Source organism: Chionomys nivalis, chromosome 24 (assembly GCF_950005125.1).
Source record: "Chionomys nivalis chromosome 24, mChiNiv1.1, whole genome shotgun sequence".
In the NCBI taxonomy this organism is placed as follows: domain Eukaryota; kingdom Metazoa; phylum Chordata; class Mammalia; order Rodentia; family Cricetidae; genus Chionomys; species Chionomys nivalis.
In genome coordinates this window covers 7,698,471-7,719,845 of record NC_080109.1, presented here as the reverse complement: position 1 = coordinate 7,719,845, position 21,375 = coordinate 7,698,471, and the positions used below count along the sequence as shown (strand labels likewise).

The 21,375-nt window shown below is 36.2% G+C and overlaps 1 protein-coding gene across 2 annotated transcripts in view; it reads left to right on the top strand.

Moving 5' to 3' along the window:
* Window positions 1-21,375, top strand: part of Fstl5 (follistatin like 5) — a 402,285-nt gene that overhangs the window by 360,734 nt on the left and 20,176 nt on the right. For both annotated transcript variants that reach the window (XM_057756992.1, XM_057756991.1), the window contains exons 14-15: window positions 5,239-5,346; window positions 5,815-5,939. In XM_057756992.1, coding sequence (XP_057612975.1) covers window positions 5,239-5,346; window positions 5,815-5,939 — 233 coding nt within the window. The remainder of the gene's footprint in view (window positions 1-5,238; window positions 5,347-5,814; window positions 5,940-21,375) is intronic.

The window sequence follows — 21,375 nt, the reverse complement described above, 5'->3', positions numbered from 1 at the left end:
TATTTGTTGTTTTAAGGTTATGTGCATGTGTTTAATTTTAGTAAGCAAAATGTGGAAACATACTGTTAAACATTTTAAAACAGCATGTGTTTGCATTATTGGTTAATTCCTATGAAAAAAAAATTTCTAACTAGCACTACAATGAATATGTTAGTAAAATTACAAAGGTATTTCTATGGTGTTATTATTTCTCACAATTCTACATTAATGTGAGATTTCTAAACTGAGAATAACTACTTTCAGATGTTAAATTTTTGCATTATAATTAAGGTTGAAATTAAAAATGCTATAGGATAACCTAAAATTTGCTCAGGTTGAAATAAACACTAAAACAGTTCTAAATAACATTTTAAATAAGGGTAACAGAACTTTAAGCAAAATTAAAAACAACAACAACAACAAAAGCAGTTCTGAAGTAAAAATAGTGCGGGCATAATATCCCCCACATCAAGGCAAAACCAGCTTGGAAAAGCAGGTGAATCATTGAGTGAAGGAAGTGAACGAACCTGAGGGCTTCTGCGGAGGAGCACATGACAGGCCAGTGAAGCCCCATTCCTGAAAGACTGAGTAAGAGAAAACAAATCTTTGGGTACTATTTCATTCTGCTGGGAAAAAAAAAATTAGAAGCCACACCCAGTTTTCCTTCTTTGTTTCTCAGATATATATTTTATCATGAAAATGAACTGAAATTTAGATTGGAAGTGAAATTGCTTAAATTAAGAATGATTTCATGTGCTAAGGAGAAAAGAGTGGGTTTTCCTGTGACATATTAAAATTTAACTGTCAACATGATAGTCTTTCTGTTTACGGTGAATTGTAATAACATTTAGCCATGCAGGAGTTAAGACCCTTGCTGCCAAGTCTAAGTTTGATCCCCAGAACCCACTAGTAGAGGGACAGTGTTACTTCACAAGTTATTCCTCCCACTTCCACACGTGAGACACAGCATGCATGTATCCACACACAAACACACACATTAAATAAGAGGTTTTATATTTCTTTCTTTTTTTTTTTTTTTGGATTTTCGAGACAGGGTTTGTCTGTAGCTTTTTGGTTCCTGAGTATATACTGGAGAGTTGACTTCCATAATTTTTATGCTATTAAATACCCCCATGTTTTTTCCTAAATTAAAAAAAATTCTAAAAGGACTTATTTCATAGATTTAGATAAAGTATTATGCTGGTGGAATGGTAATCCATGTGACTCAAATTTAAAGACAATATTGCTACCTATTAAAATGTAAGTAAAATAAATTATTTCTGCCTATCTAAAGACAGAGCATACAAAGTTTATCATGAAAGATACAGTAAAAAGAAAACATTGCAAACTGCATCATTTGTGTGTTTGACCACTTGAAAGCTTCAAACTGAAACCTGCATTTTCCCAAATTCAAATTCTTTATCCTTCCTTCCTGTATCCCTGTATTTTTCTATCCCTATGTCGGACATTTAAACTAAAACATTAACTGTAATAGAAATTAGCTGTCTCCTAAACATGGCAGAAAGTACTATAGAATTCATTCGACAAGTAAAGGCATTGCCCCTGGAGTTAGCAACAGCAAAGCAAAGTCAGAACACTCAATTAAATGGGCCCTTCATGGTTTCTGCTTTGAATCAAGTACATCAGCATACCTTATATGGGGCTAGGGTTGACACAAAGGCCTTGGCCAACCTACGTGTCTCTGCTTCAGAGATACAGGTCCAGGCCTTGCAGTTCTTGAGACAAGATCTAGACATGTGGCTCATGTGTGATGATCCTCAGGTGTGAGGTGATCCTCCTGTGTCTTCCGCAGGATGCTGGCGTTGTAAGTGTGCATTATCTCATTTTGTGGAGTCATAATAAATGTATACTTGATGATTACAAATTTTTCCAACATTAAGTTATATCAATACACAATAGTTTAATAAAAGAGACTAGTTTCTTGTGATATAAATACTTCCAGCAAAGGTCTGAAGTTAATAGCAATCAGGAAATATCTGTATGCTTTCTTTCATTAACATCATTTTTATCTATATCGAAAAGTATGAAGTGAAAAAAATTTAACAGTATCTCTAAATGTGGTATTATTTTAAATGTCGAATTATTTCAGATATTTTCTAGAGTGACATACAGATGATGTTTCACTTTATAGGTGATCAACTAGTAAACAACTGACCTCATTTCATTTTCTGTGGAACAAGATTTGGTTCTGGCTGGGTGCAGAAGAGGCTTAGCGTGACACCTCGGGAGTAGTCTTGGGATCATCAGCAGTCTCCTCCAGCCATTAGCGCATTATCTTGAGAATCTACATCATTAGTTTAAATTAGGTTCACTTAATTAGCCAGCTGGTACTCTCCTTGTCAGACTGGTAAACAAGCTGTGCTCCACTGTTTCCTCATGTCAAGTCTCAGCCCTTCTTCTGTGTCTTGCTGCTATTGTCATTGTTCCTCCCTAACAAAGTGAACTATCTTCACAGAATCTGGTGCATCTTGTCCGTGAGCAGTACACTGTACACTTAGGTTTTTGCATTTGTTGTACTTACCCAAGAAAGACCGATGACTCATTTTATCACTTACGTATATTAATACTATTCTCTATTGGTCAGTAAAGACATAAACACATAAAAATAAATTTACCCTCAAAGCATATATGATATTTGCCTTTCGACACTGTTTTTATAATATTACAGGACGAAAGATTGTGTTGATGCCCATATAAAGCTATAGTGCATCAAATGAAATCCTTTGTTTTAGTGCTGCATATTCAGTGTATTTTCAGTGATGTTTACAAAACAAGTAGGAGATGAGTTTAGCTCAGCACAGCATGGTAGCACCAAGCATAGTAGTTACATGGCAAACCATTCTAGATCCTGAACATGTAGGACAATAACATGCTTTGCTGCTTGAAAAGTATCTCAGTAAAGGTTAATATTTCAACAGAATTCCAGACAATGGGTTGCAGTAGAATTTTCTATATAAGATCAGAGAATGCAGAGAAGTAGATGTTCATAAAATCTAGTATATTGTCAGGAAAAAAATTAACGTACAATAGCCTAGTCAGAATAATTCATCAAGTTGATTGTGGTTGGTTCCCTCACTTTTGTTTAAAGAGGGTTTCTCTCATGAATTATATGATACTTCTTATAATTTCTGGGCGCTTCTATTGGAAGAGTCTGACAAGAAAAAAGCATTTCCAGAAAAATAATATCTATAGGCTAATGTAAATCATGCTAAAGCCCAAAGTAGAATTTAAAACAAGCTGAACTTGGGAGATAAGCATATGCTAATACACCACATTCCAGGCATCCATTCCAAATCACTGCCTTTTAACAAATATCATTTTCATAAAGTAAGAAGAGGTAGGTTGACCTTAGGAACAATTAACATGAAAAGTTACGTGTGCAGGTAGGCATATCAACTCTGTGGCCCTTCAGCCCTATGGAGTTCATGAATCCCCAATAGTTATGAAAGTGGCCCGACACATTTGGAAATGCAGTGATGTCACAGTGTCTAGCATTCAGGCACTCCAGGTAGCATCCACTGCATGAACTCCTGTTTGAGTTAGAAGATGAGAAGCCACGGGCAGATGACACCAGACATTTGTTTACACTTGTTTATATCATTTGATGGAGAACCCTATTATAATTTAAAACCATTTCTTCTAAGGACCAATAATGAAAGCTAAGAATGAAACCCACCCCTACATAAGTCTATTAGGAGAGTTAAAATTTAAAAAGTCTTTCTTATATGTAATTATAAAAAACATGTGAAGAGTGTAATCATTTTTGGTAAATAGAACAAAATTAATTTTCTTAGCAGAAATTAACTTTCACATGCTGCACAATTTGGCAGTTGCTTATTCTTCCAGGAATACTGGCAGTCACTCCTACAAAATGTTCAGACACTCTTAAGCTATACTGTGCACTGCAGGTTCACAGGTTTATTTTTGGTAAATAAATAAATACATATACTAAGTACTACTTTTTAAAAACAGACTTCCCTGCTTTATGAACAATTAAACTTTCAAAGTATATTTACAGCTGTTTTGTAAAGATCCAACATGTTAGATTTATTTTTTCTGGAACTGACGGTGAGAACTGAGAGTGCAAGTGTTTTTACTGACAGCCTGCATACAGGAACATCTAAAGAAGGTAACATCTACAAATAAACATGTCAACTTATACTAAGTCCACACAAATCCCTTTATTCTGTAAGTCCTTTAAAGAAAGACACTACACTCTTTTATTTTTCTCCTATATCTTGATTATTATAACACTTTAATATTAACATCATGATCATAAAAATAACTCAACACTTACTAGTGTGCGCCCATCTATACACTACAAGGTGGAACCAGGGGCTCCTGGAAGAGCATGCTAAGGAAACAGTCTGCCAAGTGAATAAGGTGTACTGCAGCTGACTTCCTACAGGAGTTGCAGTAACAGTAGTTCAGTAGTGCTTAATATTTATTTGCTAGATACAGATATCCGTTACCTAATCTAATAGTCACAGGACCTTTTAAAAGTAGGTATTAGTTCTATTTTATGAGAAAAATAAGCTTAATGCCTTCCTAAGGTTCTGCTATTTTAAGAGATTTAGAAGGGTTTTAGAATAACTATTCTCAAACCTGATGTATCCTGTGTCTCCCTGGCTCTGCACTGTATATAGTACTTCTAGACACATAGCTTCAGATGTAGAAGCCTCTTTGAGTTTCTGCTCATGTTCCAAAGAAGAGCAGTGTCTCCCAAATCTTCATATATATAAAGTATAAATTGAAAGACCTAGGCAAAGCTTCTGTGTTCATAGAGGTTGTGTTCATAATAGGAATAGTACAGTACAATGTACAAGAGGTAGATATCTCTGATGGGACAGTCATGGTTTTCATACCCCTGTGGATGGCTGTACATCCATGTAGGGTATTAGCTAGAAAAGGCCTGGTAACAGCAAAAGCTGTGTCTAAGTTCTTTCAAAGTGGAAATTCCCATTAGAATCTCTTCTTGATCTTAAGCAAACATTTACAAGCCTTCATCATTTGTCCTATCATATTCTTAAAAACCAAATATCTAAAAGGTTTTCCTGGTTGTTGCTATTTTTTATACTAAGCTATTTCTCTAACAGTCTGGTCACCTGACGATTATTCTGTTTCAGACAGCGTGAAAACAAGGCTGTTATAACCACATACACATCAAGTACAGTATCGTTCTCCAAAATTGTGGATCCACTTAGTGGTTACAATGTTTTCAATTGTTTTTTATTACAGGCGGTGAGCACAGATCCTGTACCAGTTAAATTACATTATGACAAGTCACATGACCAGGTCTGGGTGCTGAGCTGGGGCAGCATGGAGAAGACATCACCAACTCTACAGGTAATATGGCATGAGAGCCGAGGAAGTGATGACTTTTAAACCTTTAGGTATCTCAGAGATGTTCATGGCCGTGTAACTGACACTCTTCTTTATGGGAACTGTGGTTTCAATTGCTGTTTATGCATAGGAAACATTTACTCTCAAAAATTAGCTACATATCCGGGCAGTGGTGGCACACACCTTTAATCCCAGCACTTGGGAGGCAGAGGCAGGCGGATCTCTGTGAGTTCGAGGCCAGCCTGGTCTACAAGATCTAGTTCCAGGACAGGCTCCAAAAACTCAGAGAAACCCTGTCTCAAAAACAAAACAAACAAAAAAAAATAGCTACATATTATGGATCATAATTTGCTACTAAGATACCAACTCTCAAAAGAAAAGCAATTTATTCATACAAATGTATTTATCTTGAAGAAAATTAAGCCTCATATTCTAAGTTTCTTCAGTCTAAACCTGATGTATTGTGTTTAGGTGATAACTCTGGCCAGTGGGAATGTACCACACCACACCATCCACACACAGCCAGTTGGAAAGCAGTTTGACAGAGTGGATGATTTTTTCATCCCTACCACGACACTTATTATCACCCATATGAGGTAAGTGCTACGATGAATGGCCTGTTTTTAAAGTTTTCTCTCTAAACTTAATAAAAGACACAAAAAAATCAATAAGCAGTTTATTTATAAAACAAGTGAAAGTGATCGTCGCAAGTGATTTTTAGCTTCTCGTATGTGCTTATGCAATTTATCGGGATTAGTGGTGAACTTACCACCATGAATTTCTTTTCATGTCTAATGAACAAACTTCTAGCAACAAAAGTGTATTTTGTTATTTGAATCAATTTAACTCTGATACTTTTCTAAATTGTTATTAGTTTTCCCCCTATGATCTTATAAAATTTTCATATTTCCTGAAAAAAATGAAATCATTCTGATGAATGAATTAATTCTCAAATTGAGAGAACGTGTGTTGTCGTGTGACACAAGGAGGAACCACAGGTTCAGATGTCTGTTCAGTGTATTTGATGATGCCACAGTTTTGGCTTATGTTGAGATCAATATGAAATCCCATTAGGAAGTACAATAAGTTCATATGGCATGTCTGAAGCACACTCTTTTTAAAGGGGTACTTTTTTCTCTCCGTCCAATTATTTACAAGGTGCGTAGGTAATACTCACTCAAAGAATGGTATCTGAACAAGGCCCCACAGCAGCGGTTGAAATGCTTGCCTGTGCAGACAGCATTCACATCCGCCTTTTGAGCCATTCTCGATTACTGCACAGAGTTGACATATTGTCCAAAAATTGTGGTTTTAGGCTCAGAAGGATTTCTACATGGCAGACTATGAGGGCTGATGATAATTAGAAAGACAACCAAATATTATCTACAACCAGAGACATCATTTAATTTCATTGCTGTGCATTATTGAAATGAATTAAAAGTTGTGATTGATGATCCTTCTAATGCTTTAGCATTTATATTCCTTTAGGACTGTGTACTGACATACACGGCTGCCTAGTCTGTGCTCTGTAAGAAATTGAAGTAATGGAGAATGAACATTAACTATAACAATCCTATCTCCACGTAGAACCTAATTTTACTGAACAGAGATCATCATCAAATTTCCTATATTTCAGCTCAAAGTAATTGTTCCAACTGCTGCAATAATGATGATCAATAACAACAACAACAACAAAAATATGGTTCCTGTTTCACAAATTAAATTGTTTATATACTGTTTCTTTAAAACAACTAGAATTTATTCCACGCTTGAAGCACCGTGGGAGTTAGCATGATTTGTTTTACCAATTTTGTGGAGTAAATTGTCAAGTGAATTTCCCACGTGTGTGAATGTGTTGGGACTGGATTTCTGTGAACTGTGTACTCATAATTTGACAGTGCTTCCTCACTTTGTGTTTCAAATATACTTCCACATCTTCAGGAATGGCGCCTGGCACGGAATGAGTGTTTGATGAATATTGACTTTCTTCCTCTGCCCTGGCCTGTCATTAATCTGCTTTATTCCCAGATTGCATCATCTTTAATTCGTATAATTGATATCTTAACGTCTGGAACACACCTGGACCAGAGTCAGGACCTTATATTCTTAATGTCAGAAATGAGGGATGTTTAATTTATGTTTGTCAAAGGAAGGAGGAAAGGGACAATGTCCTATGATTTGGCGTGGGGAAGCGCTGTCTTTCAGACATACTGGATTTCTCCATGTCACATAACATCCAGGCCACATGGATTGCATGGAAATGGAGAATAATGGCAGAAAATCCCTAGACTGGGTCAAGTCCCAAGGAAAGGATTGCAATTTTAAGCTTCTTTTCTTGCGGCTTTCCATGGGACTTATAGCAGAAAGTGGGGGGGAAAAAAAAAAAAGGCAGTTTATGCAGCTGGAGTTAATTCTCCAAGCATGCCTTGGGCCCGTCGATGTGGAGTCTTGCTTTCTGTGAATGCCCTTTGATACAGTCAAAGAGATAATTATAGGCTACATATGCACTGCTCAGCCCAGTAAGCAGGGATGAAGTTTCTCTTCCCGAATTCAGCTCTTACTTGCTTTGTTAGCTGCTGGCATTGACTCACCTACTGGTCACTGCAACACTGCTTGTCCTTGCCAGTCATCGTCCTTGTAGGTGTTGATAGTTTCTGACACTGGCTTCTGCTTTTTTCCTCGTCAAGTTCAGGTGACCAATTTATAAGAATCCCGTCAGACTTTTTTTTGTTCTGCATATGGAGAGGCAACTCCTCTCAGAAGCAACACTATTGTCACTGTGTTGAAGCATACAATTTATTTCATTCTAACCCAGCCCAGTGTCAGCTCTTCATAGCAGCTGACACAGCAACAACGTAAAGTGAGAAGCAGGAGAAAGAAAGAGTTCCTGCTGTCTGAGAGTGTCAACAGTGCTCATTTCCTGTTATCAATTAGAGCAAAGAAATGGTTAAGAGGACGTTGGGTTTGATATATGTTTCCTTAAAATTCCTCCAAGGAGAAAATATTTCTCCTGCAGGGAAAATAAACATTCTGTGGAAGTTAAAGTACATCATTTCCCTTCATTTCTATGAAAAATGTTGGAGCAAAATTATATATATATATAGAGAGATGCACATGTGTACATGTGTATGCTGAGACATATATCAGTAAAGCATTTTCTTGTCAGAGACAGAGCAGGAGTATAGAGTCACAATGTTCCCACTAAAGTTGACAGCTGGCATTTGAAATCTTCTCACAAAAGTAATGGAGAAGATATGTTGTTCAAGAGCATTGGATGAAAGTTCTGTCTCCTAATGATGGGCAGCAATTCAAGGGGCAGTATTATAGCCTTTAATATTAGCATTTTTGAAGCAAAAACAAGTAGACCTCTGTGAGTTCAAGACCAGCCTTGTTTAAAAGATTTCCAGGCCTACTAGAAGGTAGTGAAACTCTGTTTCAAGAACAAACAGGCAGATAAACAAACAAACAACAGAAAAAACAATACAGACCAAAGAACAGAAAGTAAAAAGAAATGCAAAATTATTTTTAAATGCAAATCTCATAAGAAAACCTCAATTCAGTGCAATAATTTTATTTCATTGATGCTTACAACTCATACAGAGAAATAAGATAACAAAAGCTAAACAAAAATGTGTCTAAAGGAAGTAAATTACCAAACTCTGTACACTCTCAAAATGAATATTAAGATATTAACCAGTTCAAAATACTTCTTTATTCCATCTTTGCAGCTCAACCAGAAGTCAGCTTTAAATTGACAGGACCTGTCAGTGAGCTCACCACACCCCAAGGGCCAAGCAATTTATAAATTGTTTAATAAAATGGTACATACATACATATATGTTTAACACACACCTACATCTTCATTTTTTTTCTTAGCAAAACTTCTAGTGGTTTTTTAAAAGGGGGATTGTGTTTGTGTGTTCAAAGCATGGAATTTGAAAATATTGGATAACTTCATTTTATTTCTTTTTTAAATTAACTTGTAAATTTACCATAAACAACAGTGGACTTCCTGTAAGCATTTTGTCCATGTGTATCCTCATACTTGGTTCTAATGAGCTTGGGCTGCCTGGTCTGGTCTGTCCACTCATCTCCCTTACTTGGTCCCTTTTTCACAAAAAATAGTTCCCCTACATCCTTAGGTCACTACCATCTCCACACTACTTAAGTTCACTTCCTTCTGCTCCTGCATTCCTTTCTAGTTTTATGATTTACACTCCCTACACACGTATGCCTATACACATATACATACATGCACAAATAAAAATGCACACACACACAAATTTGGAGTCTACATATGATGGAAAATATGCCATGTTCCCTGTCTGGTTTATTTCATTTGATGTAACTTTTAATTTATTTTCTTGAAAATTTCATTTTTTTCATTTTTCTCTGAAATTTTTATTGTGTATATGTTTCACATTTTCTTTATTCATTAATCAGAAGATGAACTCTTAGACAGTTTGGACTTTCTACTTAAGGTGTTTAACATAGCAATAAACAATAGTGTGCAAGCATTTCAGAGATACCTTGACTTAGAGTCCTACAGGCATAATAACCTGAACAAGTATACTTTTCCAGAAGCTTCCATGATGTTATGAATAGTGGTGACATTTTATTTATTTATTTATTTATTTATTTATTTATTTATTTATTTTTTAATTGAAAAAATTTCCTCCTCCTCCCTGCCTCCCATTTCCCTCCCTCTCCTCCCACTCCTCTTCCCCTCCCCCCACTCCTCTCCCCCCCCCCACTCCATTCCCCCTCTCTCTCCAGTCTGAAGAGCAGTCTGGATTCCCTGCCCTGTGGGAAGTCCAAGGTCCTTCCCCCTCCATCCAGGTCCAGGAAGGTGAGCATCCAAACAGGCTAGGCTCCCACAAAGCCAGTTCATGACATCCTTTTTTCCAAAAACAGAACCATGTTCCCCTTTAGGGTTTAATCTATGATTTCAATCTGCTTCTTTTAATGATCACTGGGTATACCTTTTTAAATACTATTTTCAACTTTCTATAGTCCAGTGATGCTATGGATGTGAACACTTAAACTCTGTGCATGTGCACTTGTGTATGTATGTATGTGTGATAGACAGACAGGCACGCACGCATGCACACACATGGGCATGCACGCACACACACACCTTGTATTACTTCTTTAGTTACAATGTTCTAGCTTTCTCCTGCCTAGTAATTTCCTACAATTCCAGGACTCTCTCAATTATACTTTAGTTCAATTTAAAACAGAACAAAACAATGTTTAGTGCTCCAAATGTTTGTAATATACAGCCAGCAACTCCAGTAAAGAGTTTTTAATTAATCTTTTCTGACAGATTTCATTGTTGTTGTTCAATGGAGAAAGTGAACACACTTTCTAATCATCCCTAACCAAGAAGCTATCAAAAATGAATAAGTTCTCCCAAATGGATACGTAGTTTTCTCCAAGGTTTCACTGAGGAAACAAACCACTCTTAGAGGCAGTCCCTATGCCCAGCAGTAAATGCCCAACACAAAGGTACTTAATGTCATTTTGGAGGACCTTTGTCTCATAACATTTCTCAGTACGTGTTTTTAAACCAAATTGTCACTAACAATTAGGATAATGAATTGTTCATTATAGTATCTCCCACAGTGGTTATGGTAATTAACCCTCAGTATACTTTTATGGAAAAATAGTTGTCTGAACATATGATTAGCACAGAGATTTTCAGGAAAAGAAGTATGGTGGGCTAAGTCATGGCATTAGTCTACTGGACATTTCTCTGTGACTTTAAGTACAAAACAGTGTAGGGAATGGCCAGTGGGAATTATCTATGTAACACTGCAGGTGGCAGCCAGTACTGAGCATATTTGGGTCACTGGAGTTAACTCAAGAGTACAACCATCCATAGAGGCATACTATCTCTGGAATTTTTCTTATGGCTTTTAAATTATAACCAATGTCTATGAAGTCACTGGTTTTCTTTGTCTTGGTCCCTAATCTATAAGACTTGTAAAAATCCACAACTGTTTTTCTAATTTCTGTTAGGAAATTAGAAAGCACATTTATATCAAGAATACATTTTATGTTTTAATTTAGCTCATTTCCATTATTTTATGTTTCACCATGAGGCTCGTGGCCTACTGGCAAGGTTTCAACATGTCTTTCTCTGCCAGCAGCTCCATGGCTTCTCTGGACTCTGCTCTTCTTTCTCCCAGCATTCAGTTTAGTTTTCCTCTCATAGCTCTGTTGGGAGACGAGAGCTACTTGTTCATTCCCGGCTGCCCAGGAATGAACCACATAGAAACTATCTTAATTAAATCACTGCTTGACCCATTAGCTCTAATTTCTTATTGGCTAACTCTTACATTTTAATTTAACCTATTTGCATTAGTCTGTGTATCACCAAATGGCTTACTGACTAAAGTTCCAGCATCTGTCTCCAGGGGCTCCAGGGATTCTCTCCAACATAGCTCTCCTCTACCCTATCAGGCCAAGCCAGTTTCTATATCAACCAATGGTATTCACAGCATACAGAGGGTATCTCACATCATATAATTATCACCCAGATTCAGAGGGGGTCCAGTTTGCTCCTATGCTAGTTCTCCACTGTCAGTTCAGCAGCAACAAGCTCCCATTAGCTCAGGTCAGCTGTTTCAGTGGGTAACCCCATCATGGTCTTGACCCCTTTGCTCATATTATTGACCCTCCCTCTCTTTGACTAGATTTTGGGAACTCAACCCAGTGTTTAACTGTGAATCTCTGCATTTGTTTCCATTAGTTTCTGGATAAAGTTTCTATTCCTATTTCATTTAGATTAAGATAAAAATTTGTGATTGGACAAAACCTTGAACACTGGGAATATTCTATAGTTTTTCTAAGCCTTAGAGAATCTTGCTTTTTTAAAACTCAGGTTGATTTCATTATAAATATTCTAGATTTCTTGTTTGAGATTTATATCTCTCATTGAATTCTAAAAACTCCCTAGGAGATATCTACTCTGCAAAGATTTTTTTCCTTGTTCAAAGCAAAATATACTGAAGTAAATATTTCATTGGTTTCTCAGTTTTTATTTCAAATCAACTCAGTTTATAAAATAAGAAATGATAGATTAGGCTTATAAGTAAGTCATAACTCTATCAGCTTATGGCTAATATTTCTGCAAAATATGAAATTTATTTTCATAAAAAGAAATATATCAAATTGCAAGACAATGAATGAAATGGGTTCGGTAATTGACATTGGGAAGATTTATCACACAGTCTGTATAAAGCATTTGGGGTTTGAGCTCTGAGGTAGGAGCTTCTTAGTAAATATAAAGCCCTGGGTCCTAGCAGCAGCAACAACACAAGGAGCAAATCTATAAAGCTTGAGAAACCTTGCTCATTTGTTAATTTTAATTAAGGGTTTAATATTGGTATTAGAGAAAGCAAGTTGCAATTTCCCCAAGTGTCTTATATCTGATTAGAGATACTTAGGTGAAGCTTGTATAACAATGATGACATGGGAGAATTCTGACAAATGCTGGATTATTTTTCTTAATATCAATACTGAAGTTATCAAATAACAAACATGTATGTATTAATTAATCAGGATTATGAATATAAATGTTTAAACACTCTCAAAACAAGCTATTCAGTTTAAACAGAGAGTCAAGGTGCACCAAAAATGCAAAATCATTGCTCACAGTTACTTCTGCATTCTGCACGGCACAACATATCCTTTGGTCTAAAACTGTACACCAATCCTATAGTAATTCACCACAGAGCCTTTGAGGTAAAAAGTCATTAGTGAGTTGAAATAAAGTTTTGATGGAGACTTTTTTGTTTCCTTGAGGCTGAGAAGAAAATTTGTCAGGAACACGAATCTTCAAAATAATCACTGGAATGGGATATCTTGAATGTCCTGAGGCTTACTTGTGTTTTTATGAAAGTACCCATCTTGGCAGTGGGGTAAATGTTCTTCAGAAACTCAGAATGCCATAAGGGAATAAGGTGGAACCCCATTCAGCTGGAGAACAAGGTTGTTGGAGATTTTCTGAAGATGTGAAAAAAATCAGGATCAGTAATTACAGATATGTGATACTATTCTCATTGGGCACTCAGGATAAATGAATGTAACACAGTCTGTGAGATAGAGAAAGTTCTGAAGAGGGCATTTATTTTTATGAAAATAAATATCTTGGCAGTATTTTAGATGTTTATTAGAAACTCCATCCATGCTCAACATAATATGTTCATTGTCATTGGTGTGGAACATTATGGACATTCTCTTTCCACACATAAGGAAAAATAAGTAATGGGCATGGCATGATTAGGTGACCTGCAGATCATCTTACAGGTTTCTATGACTGCAGTGATCCAAGTTGGCCTTACCTGCTTCTCCAAAGGCTTGATGTTTCTGAGGACAGAAACCTCTCATCTTCACTCTGCATTTTCAGAAAATGTTCTCAGCTAGGAGATATACAGTTCTTAATTCAGAGAATTCTAGCATTCACCATCAATTGGTGCATAAATGACTTGATATTTGAGAAATAAAAATCTTCAAGTTTTAGTTTGCTTCAAAGCATACTGTGTGTATACCTTTTTGTCTGTGGTTACGTGTATAAATGTAGGACATCATCAGGTCTTCATGTAGAACAGGTGTCATATATATCCGAATTATTTGGTGTTGTGGGCTAATCTGCAATGCAAACTTTTACTCTTTGTGTTTTCAGTCTTTATTCATTAAAACCACCAGAATCTTTTCATTTCATAAAATAGGGACTAACTCTCAAAGAAATTAAATAGTATACTCAGCATTGTATGGCAACTAAATGACAGATCTATAAAACAAAAGCCTAATCCAGGGGCTGGTGGTGCATGTCTTTAATCCCAGCACTCAGTGAGGCAGAATCCCTCACACAGGCAAATCTCTGTGAGTTTCAGGCCAGCCTGGTCTACAAGAGCTAGTTCCAGGACAAGGACAGCAAGTTTATGCACAGAAACTCTGTCTTAAAAACAAAACAAACAGAAAAACAAACAAACAAAAAACAAAGAACAAACAAAACCAAACCAAAACAAAATGTCTGTACTCTGTTTGGAGCTCAGAAAGTGTCTTCCAAATGACTTTGTTTTTCACCTGGAACTGATGGTTCCAGCTTACCACACCCCTCCTCAACACACACCCACAATCAAAAACATACACACACCCATGTTTTCTTTTAATATCTTTTTTTTTTTCTTTTTGGTTTTTCAATACAGGGTTTCTCTTTGTAACAGCCCTGGCTGTCTTGGTTCTGGAACTAGTTCTGTAGACTAGGCTGGCCTTGAACTCACAGAGATCTGCCAGCCTCTGCCTCCTAAGTGCTGGGATTAAGGGCATGTGTCACCACTGTTTGGTATAATATCTGACTTACAAAGTAAGTTTCTTTTATGTGTGGGGAGGGAGGTTGTTTGTTTTGTTTTATGAAGACATGTTGAAACTATTATGTCATAAGATACATTCCTGAAACTTGTTTTATTTTAATGTATACATATTGTTAATATGCAATAACTACTGTTTCATTTTAAATGACATTGGTTCAATTAAGATGTATAGATTATAGTATATTTTATGTGAAGTTGGGTAGTGACTACAGTAAGTGGTTTTTATAGTTTATCTTACTCTAAAGGCAAAAACGTTTATATTTATTATTTCAACCTTATCTAAGAACAACCTTTATAGTTGTCAATGTATTAAAAAACAACTATGGATATCCATATTTGTTCTTACTTAGACCCAATCACTAGCATGAATTTCAGAGAAGACAAAAGTTGACTTTCAGAATCTGGAAAATTAAGAATTCATAGATTTTTATTTTCCATCTATTATAGCAGAGTACATAGTCTCTGTCACAGTATTGCTTCAGATGTGATAATTAGTTTAAAAATCAAGCATTTAAAGTTTAATCATTAAACAAAACTTTTATATATAAATGATATACTTTGATCCAATTCAAGTATACTGTCAATTATATTTAGGAGTTATATAACTAAAAAAACTATAACCCCTCATGTTTCCTAAACCTTCAGAAATACTTTCATCATGAGGCATGGCAAACACTCTATTTTGTAGCTCTACGAGAAGCTAATTAGATTGCCTTCTAAGGACGTCATCAGCAAGAGATAAAGGTGTAAATTAAAAGGCAACACATAAAAGATGGATAAAGTTGGATTTTCATTTCTATCATTCACGATTTAGTATAATAAGATACTCACCTGCTGCTGAGTGGCAGTTGTGATTATCTCTCCAGGACATTAAATACATAAGGAAGAAAATAGTACTGCAATGCTTTGGCTCACTTGCAGATAAATGGAGGTAATCTCAAATCGCCATACCAGAGCAGAGAATCATTTCTGGTGGTTAAAATGATGAATTTTATAGTCAACTGCTTGAATTAAATATTTTTCCACACGTTTGGGGCCTTCAGGGTCATTGTTATTCATGCTTGCCTTCAGAAGCACTCAACTGCCTCTAAACCACTTGGATGCTTGTGAACACGTGTGGTAAAATTGTTTGCCTTTCTTGGGTTTGCATAGAGTCCTCTATGGATACTGGTCCTTCACCAACCTCTTTAGAAAGGTGAAGGAAAGAATCTTCTCTGTAGAAACTCTCGATTCTTCACACCAAGTATATCTCTCATTTCTTCTTAATTATTATCTAAGCCACTCTTTGCTTCCTCACACTAACTGGCAATCTCATGTTACATTTTTGTCACCATATCAACTCTTGGCAATTTCCCTGTGTACAATCTACCTTCCAACTCATTTTTCCACTTGTACAAGATGCCCAAATATAAGTGCATCACTTCACCAACATATATGGCCAAGTTTTTCTTTTTTCTTTATCACTTAAAATTACATTTAGAATCATATTATTAGCTCTGATTTTATAATAGTGTCAGTGACTGTGAGATAAGTGTTAAATAGCTGTTAAGGAAATGATAATCAAGCTACAATCTACAGACCCAAAGAGGGGGGCTCTAGTGGAGACATATGGATATCCCTGGGAAGAGAAAATAGCATATATTTTTCTGGTAGAATGGGAGCAGGTGGAACTAGGAGCAAGAAGCATGAGTTGGGGGGTGGGGGTGGGGAAAGACAACTGGAAATGGAGGCATTTTCAGGATAGTGTGTAAAAATTGCTTTCAATGGTTTTAAGACCATTTGTGACTGAGTTGTTGCTGTTATTTTATCTTCTCAATGACACTCCCTTTACTTCTGTTCATCTAATTCCAAAAATATGCTTGTTGTGACTAGCTGATGTCAGGCTTTTATGCTTGAGTATCTCTCCAGGAATAGTTTAACCTGTGGAATTTATTCCAAACCTCATGTTGGTGTTGAACTGTAATTCTGTGTAAACTCTCATGACAGTGTGGTATTTTACACATACTATTTATTCATACATATATAAAATGTATATATTTAATATTATATTTATTTAGTTATGGTGTATGTCTACACACGCAAATATTATTAATCATGTGGCTATAAGAAGATAATTTGTAGGAATCATTTCTTTCCATTTATCATGTGAGTCAGAGGGATTGAAGAACATTTTTCAATCTAGGTACTAAGTGCATTTACAAATGAGCCTTCTCTCAAGCCTTTTTAAACTTTCAATTTTGGCATATTGTTTGTTTGGGGGAACATGTATAATTGTGAAAATTAGAAGACAACTTGTAGGAGTTGGATTTTTTCCATTAAGACATCTCACTGTCCTTCATATATATATAAAACTTATTGCCTGACAGATATTACAAATTCAGAGTATAATGAAATGATAAAATATACTAAAGACTTACTTGCAGGCAATTTTAATATTTTTCTGCAATGTACAAGCTTTTTTATATTTCCATATGAATTAATATCTTGGGAGCTCATTTAGGTAAGTAATGTCTCTCTGGAAAGCTAGAATTGGTGATTAATGGGTTTGAAGATAGTTTGCAATGGCATTCAGGCATCCAGCCCATACCCAGAAAGAAGCATGAGAAAACAGAGGAAGAAGACAAAGAAAGGTAGGATAAAAAATGGTGGAAAAGGCAGAGGAGGAAGAGTGAGAGAAAGAGGAAGAAACATAGAGATGATAATATAAAGGGAAACAGCAAAAAAGAGAGCTGGAGCCTTAGTAAATATGAGTGGTAGAACACTTGTGTGACATGCACACAATTCTGGGTGTTAATCCTGGACTAGATGAGGAAACAGCAACAAAGAGAAAAAGAAAAATGAAAAAGGCAAGGAAGGAAAAAGAATGAATAATTGTGATTATTCTGACTAGGCTAAATATCTCAATTAAAACTTTGTACACTGTTTGTGCAGGGAGGTACTTTAGCTGCCTTTATGGGTGTATACCACATGTGAGAGCCTAAAAGCTCATCAGATTGCCTGGAACTGGAGCTACAGACCATCGTGAGCCCCAGTGTGAAGGCTAGGAATTGAAACATTTCTAAAATATTTCAGTTTTTGGCATGCAGAATAAAATATGTAAAGGATCATCCCTACAAATGGAGGGTTTTGATATAGAGTTAAACTTAATTACATATGTGTTTTAATGCAGAGTGTCCCTCACTTCCTCTTCAACTAGTAGGAGTCTAACATCAAGCTACATCCTGAGGCATCACATAATTGTAGCAGTTGTCTTTGAGATGAGGCACGCTCATGGCAGAAAATTCAGAGATGTGGCACAAGCAGTTCTCCCTACCGTGATTCTTGAAGAATTACAGAATGCAAAGATGAGCATGTGAAGGGATTAGAGAGTGCATGTCCAGAAACTCGAATAAAAGCTCTCCATTTTTAATTAACTCCTAAACATTAACGTATTTATCTTTAGTTAAATCAGCCCTTTTATGTGAATCATGACCTTAGTCTGGAGATGATCGAAGCTGCTTCACAGAAGGTGACTCAGAATAGTTTGGGCACTGCACGACCATTATTCATTTCTGCAAACCAAAGTTACTGCTTGTTAAAAACCCATAAAATTGTGTCTGTCCTTTACAAAGTACCTTTCAACTTTTCTTCTGTACATATAACTGATGGAGCAATTTCAGAAGCTAAATGCTTATTCTAAGTGCTTAGTCAAAAAATATGCTAATGCCTTTGCAGAATTTACTATATTGTACTTCCTATCAAATGCTTTTGTATTTAAGTTTTCAGATATTAAGGTTGTAAGGGTACAACATTAAAATAAACTTGATTGCTATACAATGACCAGCAAACTTTCTTAACTAAAATCACTATGCATGGTGCCTTATTATTGTTATACTTAATCCTTGTGTGTAGGAAAGACTGTGTACATACAAACTATATGTCATACAAGATAATATGAGGCTCAGCATAGACAAATCATCAGTTCAGTTTTACTTATCAACACCTTTCGCCATGGAAGCTTCAAGAGTCCTAAATATCCTTAATTTTTCACTGGGCAACAAATGATTCTTTGGGAAATAAAAATCCCACAGTAAGGTTGAAATTCTCTCCTTGACCACCTCAGTCCTAAGAGACTAGAACTTAGGGAGGTAGGATCTAATCCAAACTCTCCAATAATATGACTGTGTGACTTCAGGTGTATCCTTTAATCTCTGTGGGTCTCAAGATATTTGTGTGTAAAATGAAGGGATTGAAACAGATCATTTCCAAAGTCCTCCAGCTCCACAGAAAACTCTTGGGTATTAGGCTTGCCTCAGCCAGGAATATCCAGTCGTCTCCTCCACAGAATGTGGTTTGGCAGCACACAGCTGCCAGAATTAGTCATGTGCTCGGAATGAGCATGCATTCTGTAGAATGGGAATCCCTGGAAAATAAGTACCATTAAAAAAGAAATACAGAGTTTTCAAAACCCATGCCATCTCTAAAATAGTTGTTTACTATGCTGCCAAGTACAACTCTGTGTGTGCATGTGTCTGCATGGAGGTGTGGAGGTGTGTGTGAGTTTGTTGGTATACACATATGAAGCCATAGTCAAGTTGGATTTCCTTTTCAATGCTTCTTTTCCTTATATGTTGGAAGAGGGCCTACCACAGGACCTAGAGCTGGCTGATTGACTACCCTGTGAGCCAGAAAGCACCAAATCGGGTTTTTTTTAAATCTGGGTGTTGGAAATGGAACTCAAATCTTATTTTTGTGCAGAAAGTATATTACCACTGGATCTTCATAGCCTGCAAATCCCTGAAGACACATAAACATTAATGAATTTCAATCTTAACTTATTTTGATAATATTCTGCCAGAAATCTACAGGTCAAGCTTCTATGTACCTGATGTCCAGGCTAAACATGAACATATGGACATTAATTTAATGACAGATTTTGGTATTTAAAAGTAATCCTATTTATAACTTCCTTATAACCTTAGTGTTTGCCTCTAAAACTTCCGGCTTCAATTAATTTTCTTATAATTTTTATTTCCTGAAATTGAATCTCATGTACAGAGTATCTTTCTGTAAAGACTCAGATTAGATTTTACTGTATTAGGTACCAAATCTCAAAACATTAAAATTGAGTCCTAGGGGAAAATAGAGAAGAAGCAGAAAAAGAAGACAAATAATGTAGAAAACCAAGAAGTTGATAAAGTCATTTGAAGAGTCAATGCTAAGAAAACTTAGAAGAGGAGGTAGAAGTTTTGTTTTTAAATACAATTATACTAGGTCAGTGACTTCACTCAAGTTTTTTTGAGGACTTTCCCCTTCCCAAAATCTTAAGCATCATAGACTAGTTACTTCTAGACCATTATGTTGCTTAACACAGTGATCTATATCCTAAGTGAACACTTAACTAGTATTTTGAGAAATGTTGACCATTTATTCAAGAGATAAAATAATTATAGCAACACTACGTTAATAATTGTTCTTGCTAAAAATGTGTTACACACAATATGCAATTTTGTGACATTTTCTGAGAAATCTGAATTATCATATTATCATATTAAGCACCTAAAGCTAACTACTGTAATCTTCCCTTCTTATACAGATGCTATATTTTAATTTTTATGTGTATGTATTTGGGGTGGGCATAGGTGATGGAACTGTAAGTGGGACCATAAGAGTTAAAATGTAGCCACTAAGTAGTGTAGGAAAAGAAAATAAATAGAGCATAATAGATTACATGTGGCATAAAAGGAGAGGGGACTCCTGGTACAGAGCACAGACATTAGCAAGTAGGAAACAGGAGGACTGGGGAGTTCAGGGATAGGGGAATAAGACCAGCAGAATAAAAAGCATGCTTGGGACTACCACCACCAAAGAATTCTATTTTGTTCACTAATTTTAAAACTTGTTTATTTTAAAACATGTTTTCATTTACGCATGATAAGGACAGGGTTTCAGGTTTATTTAAACCTTGTTTCTACTCAACTTCTATCTGCTGAGACACAGTATAAAATACTGGAAAGAGGCAAGCCCCGTCTACTGCCTTGGGGCACCTTCAAATTGACTTGGCTCAGTTGCTGATGTGACTACATACAGCTGACATGAGCGTCCCACGAGAACAGGAGTTTAATCCTGCCCTGGGTCTGCCCTGTTACCCTGAGATGGAAGGCTTATCACCAGTTCCAGAGTGAATGGAACCTACAGTAGGCTTAAAAAATGATGTCTTCTCAGTTGCAGAAAATAAATGTAAATATAGCATGCAGAAATAAAAGACACAGGAGCAAGTACAAAGTCATGGGAAGTTTATTCATGTCATTCTGCGTTACCTTATTGCGTCTTGTTTTAACTTGTCTGGTTGTGGTCTCTTGAAGATCTTTTTTTTTTTTTTTTTTTCTGAAGAGGAACTAGAGGAAGTGGATCTAGAGGGGGAGGAAATAGTGGGAGGGGCAAAGAAGACTAGAGGAGGAGACGCTGTGGCTAGAACGTGTTGTATGAGGGAAGAATCTATTTTCACTTTCTTAAAAAAGATTCTAAACTGTTGGTTTAGATAGACAATGTTTCCCAGACAGAACATGAGGCATTTTTACTCGAAGTAATTCTTGGCATGATTTCTCAAGACAGCATTTTCTGGAAGTCCTTAAAGGAGGATTATCACATTTTATATTGAGCTGAATGCTGT